Here is a 13,158-nt window from a genome sequence, read left to right as displayed (position 1 = left end):
CACACGTACATACACAAATACGGCTAAAATGTCGGGACACCCCGCTATAGAGAAAATTGCATGTACAGTACAATGCTGACAACATCTGAGTCAGGCATCTTTTCCAAAGAAACAGCTCTGATTTAACATAATAAATATAGCTGCATCTCATTATCCTCATGAACTATATGGTACAGTAAATCTGCTATGGATTTTAATCAAGACTTGCTAGCAGCCAGCAAAAGATAAAATAAAATACAAAATAATATTCTCCAGTTCAAATGGAAAATATATATTTATATATATATTTATATTCTTATATACACATCTCAGGAACACAATGATTGACATGACTTGGAATGAAAAGAATGCCACTACAAAAGAAGGTCTAACAAGGTTTTTCCATTTCTCAATAAGGCAATCAAATACTTAGTAGCTACACTTTATAATTATATTGCTGTTACACTCACTTTTGTTTTCATTGATAACAGCAACTGATTAACTGGCCACTGCACATCATTATTACAATGAACAGTATTTTACATCAATTTGATCCCCCTACACACAGACACAAAGAGAAAAAAAAAGATTTTAAAAAAGTATAAAAAGACAGAGCAGGCATGAATGCCCACACATATCAACTGCAGGTCACTGGAAAAAGGAAAAAAAAAAATCTACAATTTTTTTCTTGTACCTAAGCCTAGGCCAAGTTTTAACACCAACATAGACAAATCAAAATAAACTTAAACTGAAAACAGTGGAGTGGAGTAAGGTCATGTGATTGTGACAATGCTTTCATTTAAACATTTGAAACAAAGGACATGAACATTGATTGAGTGATTAAAAGGCAGCCTGAAAAAAAAAATCACAAAAAGAAATGTGCAAGTTGTTAATTACAAATATGGGGTGCAGAATTCTGTGGATTTACTTTGGCCTCTACAACCTGTTAATCTCAGTCTGGTCCTAAAGTGATGCCAACTATGAATTTCTTATCTCTTGTGAGGCCAGACAACAATGCTTCCTGATGAAGTGCTCCATAGGTAACTAAATGCAATGAAAATATCTTAACTATCTATAACACAACATACAAAAGTACAATAATGTAACTGAAGTTACTGAGGAGAAACATTAAGAAATGTATGATAAAGTTTAAACTAACTGCATACAGGACTTAGGGCTGTACTTCATACAAACAAGACTTTTTGGATAATGTAGGCTTTTACTCACTTTGTGTCAAATTCTGCTATTTGACTCCAACAATTGAATGCCCAGCATTACTCCAATAAAGAGTACAATATTTCACTCTTGGAGAGAGACAGACTGCCGCATTCCTTACACATCAAGCCTTACCTGGAAGACATCTTTCTTATTGCAGAATTCCAAGACACAACAAGTGACTCCTAACTTAGTTACTTGTTAGTGTTGAGACAAAGCGGTTCAGTCTGGGCACCAGACCACTGCATTTGCTTGTATCGACAGGCAAAACACAATGCTGCTGGCATTTAATAGTATAATGTAAAAAATCAGTAAACACTAAAAATTAACCGGAGATGAGTTTAAAGCGATAAAAACAGGTAAAATTATGCAATGAAAGCATCAGTGCTTATAGGAGCCTAAAAAACCTCATCAAAAAACTAAGTAACTTAAGAGAAAATATGATTTTGCCGTGGAAAAAGATTTTCCCATGAGTAAAGTTTAAGTTAACTGACAATGATAATGAATGAGGTGGTGAGGACCACTGAGATGCAGACCGGGTGCTGCACAGCGATATGCTTCTCATGTGTGAAACAGAATGGGAGAACTTTAGCTCCAGTGAAAATCACGCAGAAAATCAGCAGACAACACAAACCAAAATACTAAAACTAATCATTTAAAAAACACCTCTAATCGACTGTAGTGCTCCCCTACATGTTAGATGCACAGCATACATTTAAAATATGTTCACAGTATTAAAATTGGTTTGAAACGTGCACAAATAACAAAAAAAGATAATTAAAAAAAAACATCAGACACTGTACATAAACATGATATCGTTTAAATAAATAAAACTGTAAAAAGTTTACTTAAGTCAGCTGAGAATAGGGGCATGGTCTAAAATAAGATAAAACAGATCCATCCGTCTAAAAGGGGAGGTGTAGACAGGGGAAATCACATATGAACCTTACTGATGGGGCATGCAATATTACAGTTTTTGTCCTGATCTGGGGTGTATGTATCGGTTTGGCAGGGGTGAGAGCGGGCGCCGGGCAGAGCCAGGAAGAGTCCATGGGGTGTTTCCGGGGATTTTCTCCCAGTGTTCATCCCTTTTTGTTTCCTCCTTTTGTTTCATACAGACGTGGCTTTGTCTCCTGACACCACTTGGGGCTGCAGACCAGCACTGATGGGTTCCATCCGGAGAAACTGCCCCGCCTCGGCTCCTTCGGCAGCCCAGTTTACTGTTGTGACAGGGAGGTTTTTTTGGGGGGAAAAGAGAGAGCTGTTATGTAATGTAATGTTAGGAATACACCATCATAAAAACAGAGGATCTTTCATTCAGCCCGACAATCAAATATAAAACCCATCCTCTCTTCTGCAGCTTTCATGGGCAATCGTGACACTGATTACCAGCTAACCAAGCAGATGTACAGATGGGCATTATATTTTGGGAGAGGGCTTCCCAAGGTAAGGCTGTGGAGTGAGCAGGAAGAAGCCCATATCAACATTGCTCTGCATGACCGGTGGCACTGTGTTTGGAGGAGCTCTGTTAGAATACCTAGTGCCACATAACAAGCAACAGAGAAATGCTGATGTTGAAATCAAACAGATTTTACAGATCACACTGAAGTAAGGGAAAGAGGGGGAAGCATTACACAGAGGACCCAGTGGCTTGCTAGGAACGGGCAGCATTGCTGTTTCCGTGCATGATTCAGATCACAAGTGCAAAAATGGTGAAACTGAGTATTTCACAGTCCTTGAGCCTTTGGAGCTATAAAGCCTGGGACAAAGTGGTGAGTTTCCGGAAGAACTGAAATCCAGTATGCAGCCTCTAGTGACAGAAGACCCACAGACCTTTTCACCTGAATGAGGAGACCCCTAATAAGAGCTCAGTGACACACTCTCATAGGAATATCACACGCTTTAAAATAGTATGCCCTACAAAAGCCTCCCTTGGTTTTACCTCTCATACACGCACGCATGCATGCACACACACAAGCGCGCACACAGAATTGTGTGTCTCTGTTCTGTAATCGCCCTCAGTGGAATGACGCACAATGACGACAGTGGTGAGACTGCCAGCGGGCGCTGCTTTATGCTGGATGTCACAGAGCTCAGAGCAGAAAAGAGCCGAACAGAGCAAGGCCTAGTCCAATCAGCTCCTTCATGTGGTGATGGAGGCAGCTGCTGCAGTCTGCAGGGGCTGATGGGATGGAGGGGAATTGTGAGGCTGGCTCCTCCCCCGAGAGGAGAGCACTGGGGGTTGACGGCTTGCCAGACTGTCTGCCACACACCACAGCTCCTCTTTGAGGAGTCCTACAGAACCCAGGGAAAGGGCTTATCATGGAAAAATGAACAGGAGTGTCCTCCTTTTCAGTTAAAATGCTCACACATCCATTTGAATGTTTATTTACAACTGGTTTGTTGTTGTGGTAGTTGCGTTTTCTTCCCCTAATTTTTGCCAAGACCAAAGCCTGGAACTGCTAACGTAATACAGCGGATGATAATTATCTACATGCAGTTTAACTTTTATTTACTCAGCAGTTTTTAGCAGTCTCCTTTATGTATGGCAACTTGTATAGTTTATGTTTATCTTTTCAATTTGCACATGTGATTGAGTTGAATACTACTGAAGAGTACAACAGCAAAGCCCCACCTGAGAATCAAACCTGCAACCCTCTAATTACAAGCTTAAAGAGCTGTGTCCCATACCGTTTTTTTAAAACTCTCCCTAAGCCTTGAGTGGCAGGCTGGCAGGAGCCTTGCTGCTCAGGTGTGAAATCTTTAAAGGTTAACCACAGCAATTCTGAAATAATTAAAATGAACGACTAAGTCAAGGCTGCGGGTGAGATAGAGGTTATACTCTAGAACACGGTGTTCCACTGAAGAACTGCGCAGCGACATCTTTCCCATGCAAAGCTTGCAAATCAGTTAATGAAAATGAAAACTCAAGGGGTCTAACTAATGGTAATGATAATGACATAAGAGGAGCAGTACAGGTACAAAACGCATGCAATCAGAATTACACAGTGTGACACTTGAGACAACTAGCAGCTGGCAGAGGGCTGGAAGAGGGAGATACTGGCTGCTGGAGGGCTGGGGTCTATGCATCCTGTGGGCTTGGGGTCCCAGGTATGTGCAGCTCACACTTACTGTCTCGCTCTCCCCATCCGACACAGGCTGAGGCTCTGTGCCATAGTGCAGAGGAGAGTACACCCAGCTCCTGTCCTCGGGTGGCTGCTGTCAGGGGACCGAGACAGCAGGGGGCGCCAGAGAGAAAGAGAACCACAGGACGCACACAGAACCATAGGCAGCCAAGGAGAAACGAGACAAAGCAGGAAAAGAAAATTAGAGGGGTGCGAGAAAAAAAGGGCTGGAAAAGAATGAGAGGTGAAAAGGAGTGTGTCCAGTCGACAGTACCATGACAGCCATTATCAACTATCCCATTTTGTGGAGCAAGATAAACATATTTTTCCCTTATATTTCATATTCCCTTATATTTTATTTAACACTATTTTCTGTAAACACGTATTTTTTCCTAATTTATCATATCAATATCATACCCACCAGTACTGATTTAGGCACCTACCCTCATCAAAACAAACCCTTTTAAAGCATAGCACTTTATAGTAGTATTAGATTTGTCAGCCCTTTGGCATTCCTGCTGGAGATGCCACTCATCTATGATTGACAAGAGATGCGGATGACATGATAAAATGGATGAATCTGACAGGTGATACACTACTTCGGCCAGGGAGGAAGGAGGTAGGAAGGTAAAGTAAAGAGGGATGGAGGGCAGACATCCTGGCCGTTTGAATTGAGATGTTCTTTTCCTGACATCTGTCCGGTGAGCCAGCGAGGTGCTCGGCACACAGCGGGCTGTGCCCCCCGCGTGTGCGTGTGGGGTGGCGGGCGCCAGCGACGGCATGTGTGATCGCAGCGGGCCGCCGTCACCGAACTGGGGAGGGGGCTGAATGACAGTCGCGATGCTCGGGCAGAGAGGAGAGAGGGGCAGATGGATTTCGGTCTGAGACAGAGTCCCCACGCCGCCTCTTCCCTCCTCCCACCCTTTGCCCTGAGAATCCTCCAGCCTCTCAAGACTCAACATGACTGGAACCAAGCTCCTGCTGTGCGGATGCTCAATACATCATCATCACTTATGACAAGTCATAAACAAGACAGCACAACTCAAAGGCTGTGGGATAGGAGCAATTCTTGCTCATCTCATACAAAACACCAGTCAAGCATCTGTCTGATCTGGCATCCACGCACTGTGACTCCCCTCTATTTTACTGAGAAAGCAAAGAGACAATGCTTTAGGTGGGAGAAAACTAAGGGTGAGGACAGCATCTTACTAAGGGTGAGGACAGCATCTTACTAAGGGTGAAGACAGCATCTTAATACACAAAGCGCACAAGCACTGGGAAGCCCTAATCAAAGATGCTACACTCGAGACAAACAGCGCTTACAACCTGGACATATTGTGCTTGTGAAACCAGAGGCCCAGATGACTTACACTACTGCTGGAGCTTGAATTTAGCTTCCTGCGACGCAGAATGGGGGAGTAGACCCAATATCTCCCGTTGGAAAACTGACCGCCACACCCAGAGAAAAGGTGTGAGAGGGAAGAGGAGAGGAACAGAGGGGTGGAGGAAGAGAGGCGTGAGAGAGAGAGAGAGAGAGAGATGGCAGAGAATGGGACAGCAGTGATGGATGAGGAGAAATAGTGGAGACAAAAAAAAAAACAAAGACAAACACAGTGAAGATGGAATACACAGCAGGAGACAAAAGGAAAAGTTCAAAAGTGCTGAGAGACAAATGCTCGGAGCTATGAATGATAAATGGACGAACGCTAAGTGCTACCAATGAGAAACGGATTAATGCTAAATGCTATGAATGATAAATGGATGAATGCTACATCATACAAATGATAAATGGATGCACACGCTTGATGCCACCCAAACCCCTCAGTCACAATATGAAAAGGCGCGGCAATTAATCAGAACCTGAGAAAGGTAACGAAAGGAGGGGATTAATGAATGAATCAAGCTGCATAGCCACAGCCACTGAAATGAGTGCCAACATGCACACGCAAACATGTTCACACGCAAACGCATGCACACGAGGCCTTCCGCAGCCTTTCTGAGCAGTACACACATTATATTCAACCAGAGTCTTATTACAACCACTGCTACAGTGAGAACACCTACTGAAGGACCCTCTGGAAATCACAAACCAGATTACTTACTGCAGTCAACAGTCTAGAAATACCATTTCTATGAAGAGTCATGCTTTGATAAGCATTTCAGATTCCAGCGGGCTTCCTGTCATTACTCACTTGTGTGAGTAGATGAACAGCCAAAGCCAGAAACACATAAATGTTTTTGAGGCTTTGTGCAGCGCATGGAGCATTCTGGGAAGGGGTGACAGTCATTGTTGCATGTGAGCTCACACTCTTTGGCTCAGCTTCTGAGCACAGGGAGCGGATGGCCGTGGACTGTGACGCAGGACACGGCCCCCAGCCTCACATGCCTGCTATCGCATGCACGCTGGGAATTAATGACATTTAAGGCTGCTCTAAGGTGTGCACATGTGTGCTGGGGACAGGAGTATGAGACACTTCATGTACACCAGCCCTCAGACATTGCACAGCCTGAAAGCGCAGTGTTCCGTTTCAGGCGGCAATCTTCAGCAAAGAAAGGTGGCTGCCAAGCCACAAGACTGTCGTTTCACACAGGTGTCAGCTTCTATATTTAGAAGGGATGGGGCATTGCATGCAAATCAAACACACCACACACACACACACACCACACACACACACACACACACACACACACACGCACACACACACACGCGCGCACAGACTGCACATTCACATACCAAAACACACACAGAGCAGAGAGCTGAGGAAGTAGAGCATGCTTTGAGATCAACGGAGTACAGTTCCCGCCTGCCTCCTCTCTGCAGCTTCACCATCTGCAGGCCTCCTCTGAAGGCCATACCGCGCCCATCACCTGACTCCTCACCGCCTGCCCTGTTGCTCACAGACCTGGCCACCCCGCTCATCTGGCTCCCCTAACTGCAGCTGAGATCAAACGCCTGTACGATCTGCCGTGGGACTGCAGATGTGAAGCTGAAGGAAGGACAGCAGACTGTTGCTCTTGACACACTGCCACGCCCCCACACAAGCCCCCCCCTCTCTCTATCTCACCCTCACAGCTCCACCAGGTCCTCCTGACTGTGCCTCTGCAGAACATCACAGCTCTTCATCAGCTCCAGTGAGACACCACCGGCTTCAGGTTTTTACTGACTGGGTGTATGCGTGTGCACGTACGCAGCGTGTGTGCATGTGTGTATAATGAGTTCATATCACAATAAGGCAATATTTCATGCATTTGGATTTTTTTAATCTTGGCTGCAATCAGCAACACAGTTCTGCTCTCTGTATGTGACAGAGAGCAAAACATGCAGACTGGTCATTACAAACACAACGTACTCTGACAGATTCAGAGGTTGGGAGTGAGGCGCTTACAAAGTAAATGTCCGTGATTGGCACGTCCTCCTCTTCCTCCACAGAGGTGTGGCTGGCGCCCTCAGACAGCTGGCTGGCTACGTCAGGCTCCACCACCACCTTGGGGCTAGGGGGTGGAGAGGGGGCGGCAGCCGCCTCAGGAACTCTGCTGAGGACACAGAAAAAAAGGCACGGTCAGAGCCCACCACGCACACCAGCTCAGGCCACAGAGCCTGCTCTCTCCTGAGTGGCTCTCCAGCCGGCCTGAGCACATTCATATCAGGATCTCATTAACTCCCTTATTGAAGGGGCTCAGCTCTATCCAAAAGACTGTTTGTTTCACAAGTGTCATTATCGGGATAAAAAGAACACCCACTATGACAAAATGGCTGGATTTGGGCTACCCTGGAACACTACTGTACAGAGAATATAATTGACTCTTAGGACACACTTGGGCTTATCCAGACTGTTATATCATCTTACGCGTTTCACTTAATCCTGAAAATCTGAGAACACCAATCACTGTGTTTCTGAAAATACCCTGATTGGCTATAAGCCATTAAGGAGACCTTGCGGTCTCGTTGCCATGCAGAGAATAGCTCACAACAATAAGAAACCAGTAATCGAGATGCCTTTGGTATGGCAGGGCAGCCAGATGGCTAATACTACACTCCCCCCTCTCCACCCCCTGCCTCTAGCCCTTGCCCCTCTGCACTTCTCAATACCCCCCCAGGCCATATGTCTGCCTGCTCCTCACTCATAACCTCCCAGTGGCCTAATTCTGCTCAACACATTTTACTTTCCACAGCCCCATCCCAGCCCATGGACTCTTGACCTAATTAGTCCGCTGCTCTAGATACAGTCAGCTCATCTGTCAATACAACAGACTTTAAACAACACCCCTTCGGATTAGTGAATGGGCTCCTGTTTCATTGTGAAGAGAGAAGCAAACCTTAAAGAACTGAGCAGCGCTCTCTTGTCTACTGCCCATTTTGACCTGACGGAGGGCAAAAGGAGTCTTGCTTTCTGTCTAGGTGCAATGCAGGCGTCGCATGGCCATGGTCAGTGGGCTGCCCTCAGTTTCTCGGTTCCAGCGAGGGACAGCGGGGAAGCTGGGAGGAGTACCTGCTCTCCGGGGTGGGCTGAGCAGGGGCCATGGAGGGCTCACTGTCGTGTCTCTTCACCTCCACCTCCACTGTGATGGTCTGCTGGTCCTCCTCATGGACATGGACCTCCTCCTGGGTCCTGGATGTCCACCAGACACAAGGGGCAGCAGACATGGAACAATGAAGGCACAGGGGCGCAGTCACACACAAACACACAACACGACACCGTTTCTCCTACTCTCATGCGTTCTTTACCGCATCTTACCATAAAATCTTATAACAACAGCAGAAAATGCATACACCTCTGAATAAAGAGGTCTTTGAAAAAGTGGAAAGGCAACTCTGCCAGGCTCAGAAGTTCTAAACAATGAACACATCTTAAAACTGTCAGTGCCGAAACATACCTTCCCTCGTGGCTTAGGGACTGGGTGTGCCTCCTACAGAGTAAACAGAGGAACCAGACAAAACACAGAAGCGTTCAGCTCACTCAAGGGCACAGATGAGGGCTGTATAAAGTGTGTGCTTCTCCGAGACGCCGTGTAAAGAGGTGGCGTTACCTGTAGCGTGGGTGCTCAGAGGTATCAGATGGCGAGCGCTCGGGAATGGAGAGGGAGGTGGTGGAGGACAGGGTGGTGGCGATGGAGGCCGTGGTCGCCTCCTCAAAAGACGGAGGGGTGCAGGGAAGGAGGTCAGGCCGACCTGAGAGAGACAGAAGGGGTCTCTTGTACTACAGCAGCATTCAGCCCCAATCACATTCTAGGACATGCTCCGCTGAATGGTAATTAGAAAACCACAAGCACTGGTAATTGCCAAAATCAACTGCCATTGTAATTTCCATTTGAACCACTCCCTGCTTCTTCAGAAATTAAAAATGGCACAGCAGCTAGCAAGCAATGTGTCATACTTGGATATGTGGAAGGTGCTTACCCTCGTCCTCCAGGGTGGGGAAACTGCGGGCGCCTCGCAGGTCGTAGATGTTGTCGTCTCTCTCAGAGGGCAGCTGGCTGGCGGACCATGCTGCCCCAGGACCTGTGTATTTGGGCACGGTCAGCGCCACTCGTCCTTTCTTGGAGGGTGAGGACTTCAAGGCTGAAGGAACAGAGAGGGGAAGCGAGCAGACACAGAGTAAGTAATGTGTGTTTACTTCATGCATCATCAACATGTCTTTTAATTCCTTCCCTATAGTTAGTAACGTGGAACGTATACGTCCAGTGTAATAAAAAGGAAAGGCGATTATGCTAGCTAGAACAGCCTGACTGAAAACGATTTTAACAGAATAAAAAAAAAATAGAAAATCCTACAACTGTTTCATAGATATTACAGATAATTACAATGATACACAGCAAATAATGTGCTGTTCTTACAGAATCCGCATTCAACGCATTCAATCCGCAGCATTCAACTACGAATCAATCAATATGTCCCACCAATTTCTTCGGCAGCACTGACAACCATAAAATTGACCAAATAACTATTTGAGTCTATGCCTTATTTACACTGCAGCTATGTGTACACGCTTCACTCAAAAGACATCCCTGTATACACTTGGCAAGTAGTCTTTGGGTGCCTAATAAATCACACTCACTGCCAAATGTTCAGTTTTCACTGTTATTCTGTTTGTTGATACAAAACTGAAAAACAGGTTTCCCCCTCAGGTATTCAGCTCTTCCATTCTTACAGATTACTACAATCAGGAAGCTTGCATAACAAGCACAATTATGCAAATGTAGAGAGGGCACTCGGTGCACTCAGCGCGCTACTCACAAGAGTTCTTTCTGAAGACGGTGGTGCTCATGAACTTGAAGAACCGGTCTGCATAGAAAGAGGGCCGGTGGACCGACACCGTGTCCTGAAAAGCATATTTAAAAAAAACCTCCCATCAGCAAAGCCGTTTCGGAGCACCATCCATTCTGTGGTGGCACATCTGAGCCACAGCCTGTGCTATTACCAACCTGTGCTCCACTTTATTAATCTCAGAGGGGCACACAAGCTGCACACATTTCCTCATCCATGACGAACGGATCAGTGGTTTAGGTTCAAAAGTGAAGTACTAGACTCAATGTTGAGCAACTGGAATGCCACACTTTCTCTTCCAGTTACGGCGCCTGATGCTACAGACACAGCTGAGGTGGCGTGCAGTTAGCGAACCTCGGTCACACGCTACAGTGTCACGCTGGCTACCACGGTGGGGGGCAGCACTGCCGCGATGCAGCAGACACATGTGCCTATGAATACTTAATTAAACACCCTCCGCTCCACCTGCAACCCCCCCCCCCCCCCCCCCACCAGCTGTCACTCTTGCGGGCGAGCAGCCGCGCAGGAGATGGCGTGTGAGTTAGTGCTGAAAGCAGCCAGGGCGCACTGTGGGTCTGCTCTAAGGAGCTGCTGAGCAGACTGCTGTAATTCTAAATGAAGAGTGGCTTCCCGCTGCCGCCAAAGGAATGCACAAGCACTTCAGGTCAGCGCTGGCGTTTATTACCGCTGTAAAGGAGAGCAAGTCCGCGGAGGGTCTCCGGAAACCTGCACACATGGACTGGCTCACGGAACAGGACACTTTCGGCAGAGGAACATTCACGCGCAAGCACTCCTTCCCCGGGCTTCTGTGCAGGCACAATCAAGCCTCGCTGCTTCATTAATACATGCATGAGGGGAAAGAATGCGATTGCCCAGAAGGTCAGGGTATAAAGTACTGCCAGACAGAGGGTGAGACAGGCGGTGCCCTTTGCCTGATTTTAAATAACCAAAAGTCCACAGGATACACTGGGCACACAGTCTACACCCCTCTTAACTACACCTCCGCTGTTTGCCAGCACGCCTGTGCTTCCGACCCATTAGGAGAAAAACTGGGGCAATGCAGAGCATATCTGAATGAGGTTATACTGAAGGAAAACAGCAGTGCTTAAGGTGACAGGGATAATATGAGATGAGAAGAGCACGAAATAACACAAAGCCACGTAAAGCCTACATTTAAATTATTCTTCATTGGCTGTTTGACATGATTACAACCCAGAGTAATGGCTTAAAGAAGTATGAAGGGTTTACTCACTCCATCATGAACAAGAGCCTTCCACGTGTGCTCCAGTTTCTTTATGAGCCTACAGCATACAGAAGAAATTTTAGTCTCTTTCAAGCATCTGTCTTCACACCAACACACACACACACACCACATATATCACAGTGAGGTTTATTATCACAAATTGCATTTATCATCTGAAAAACCACAACCCGTGCAATGGATTCTACTCCTCATAAATCACTAATGCCGTAAGAGGGAATGGCCACTTTACCTGTACGATTGCAGGATGTCAATGATTCCGATGTAGAGCAAGAGACGTTCACCTTTACCATTGACCGCTGGGATGCCACCCATCCTGCGGAGAGAGACAGCAGACATTCACCTCTAAGGACTTGCAATTAGTGGCGATGGGAACGTGTCAAGTGGCGAACGTATCAAGGGCACTGTACATTTCAGCTACGAGCACACACGGATGCAGGGAGGACGGTGACTCACGTGTCATCAGTGTCGATGGACTCCCCGCAGGCCGCCCCGCCCTGGATGGACTCCATGGCGGTGGAGTAGAGGGCCTTCTGCGCCACGGGCCGCTTCTCGTCACTGGTGCCCTGGGAGCCCTCTGTCTGCCGCTCCCGCTCCGCCTGGTCCAGGTTGTGTACCCCTAGCAGCAGGCTGTAGTCCATGATCTTGAAGCTCTCCAGAACCTGAAACATAAAGTTGTGCAATGAAGTTTGATGTCTGGATCTGTCAAAACGCTGCAGGAACGGCTTTACGGTAGCGGCGTTGGCCATTTAATAGTTTATTGAGCTTTGAAGCACTGCTTTGGAGACTTGACAAAACAAAAGCCCTGTGGTGCCTTTTAAGTAACAAACCAAGCTAATTAACTCTTCAAGTTATAGAACTGGGTTTTTACTGAAGAAACTCAGGGCTGCTGTCTTCCTGAAAGGAAGCAATAATTTAAAGATATGACCTGCATTACACGCGCAGAACCCTGACCAACATTGGCCCTCAGTCTGGGAGCCACAGTCGGACGGCCCCACTCACCAGGCAGTCCCTCTGCAGGGTCTTGACCAGGGCGCTGTAGGTGTCCGTGTCCAGCATCAACCCGTCCTGCAAGTCCTGCATGAAGTCCAAGTCCTTGAAGGTGGGCTTGGACTTCTCCCGCTCCTTCTTGGAGGCGCGGCGCTTGTAGGTGGAGCCCTTGAGGTCGTACTTGAGGTGCATGCGGACCACGCGGGGCAGCACATTGTTCATCACGACCACGCGGATGTTCTTGCCCCCCGACTGGACGCAGTAGAGCCCGAAAAACTTGGGCAGCAGGGTGCGGGGGTTCTGGTTCAGGTTCTGGAGGGAGG

The 13,158-nt window shown here is 46.9% G+C and overlaps 1 protein-coding gene across 5 annotated transcripts in view; it reads right to left on the bottom strand.

Moving 5' to 3' along the window:
- Positions 1 to 336: 336 nt before the first annotated feature.
- The window catches only part of LOC118772452 (phosphatidylinositol 4-phosphate 5-kinase type-1 gamma-like), a 42,029-nt gene continuing 29,207 nt past the window's right edge, over positions 337 to 13,158 (bottom strand). Inside the window, exons 7-18 of one of the 5 annotated variants that reach the window (XM_036520799.1) lie at positions 12,848 to 13,147; positions 12,302 to 12,507; positions 12,078 to 12,161; positions 11,837 to 11,885; positions 10,555 to 10,639; positions 9,718 to 9,879; positions 9,348 to 9,489; positions 9,195 to 9,227; positions 8,810 to 8,929; positions 7,706 to 7,853; positions 4,327 to 4,413; positions 337 to 2,414 (exon numbers count right to left, since the gene is read on the bottom strand). In XM_036520799.1, the coding sequence (XP_036376692.1) occupies positions 2,412 to 2,414; positions 4,327 to 4,413; positions 7,706 to 7,853; positions 8,810 to 8,929; positions 9,195 to 9,227; positions 9,348 to 9,489; positions 9,718 to 9,879; positions 10,555 to 10,639; positions 11,837 to 11,885; positions 12,078 to 12,161; positions 12,302 to 12,507; positions 12,848 to 13,147 (1,419 nt within the window). In that variant the 3' untranslated portion in view covers positions 337 to 2,411. Of the gene's footprint in view, positions 2,415 to 4,021; positions 4,414 to 7,705; positions 7,854 to 8,809; positions 8,930 to 9,194; positions 9,228 to 9,347; positions 9,490 to 9,717; positions 9,880 to 10,554; positions 10,640 to 11,836; positions 11,886 to 12,077; positions 12,162 to 12,301; positions 12,508 to 12,847; positions 13,148 to 13,158 lie in introns of those variants that run through there. The other 4 variants (XM_036520800.1, XM_036520797.1, XM_036520796.1 and 1 more) reach the window with 4 other exon arrangements.

The sequence above is a fragment of the Megalops cyprinoides genome, chromosome 2 (genome assembly GCF_013368585.1).
Source record: "Megalops cyprinoides isolate fMegCyp1 chromosome 2, fMegCyp1.pri, whole genome shotgun sequence".
NCBI classification, from domain to species: Eukaryota; Metazoa; Chordata; class Actinopteri; order Elopiformes; family Megalopidae; genus Megalops; species Megalops cyprinoides.
This window is presented reverse-complemented; position numbering and strand designations above follow the sequence as displayed.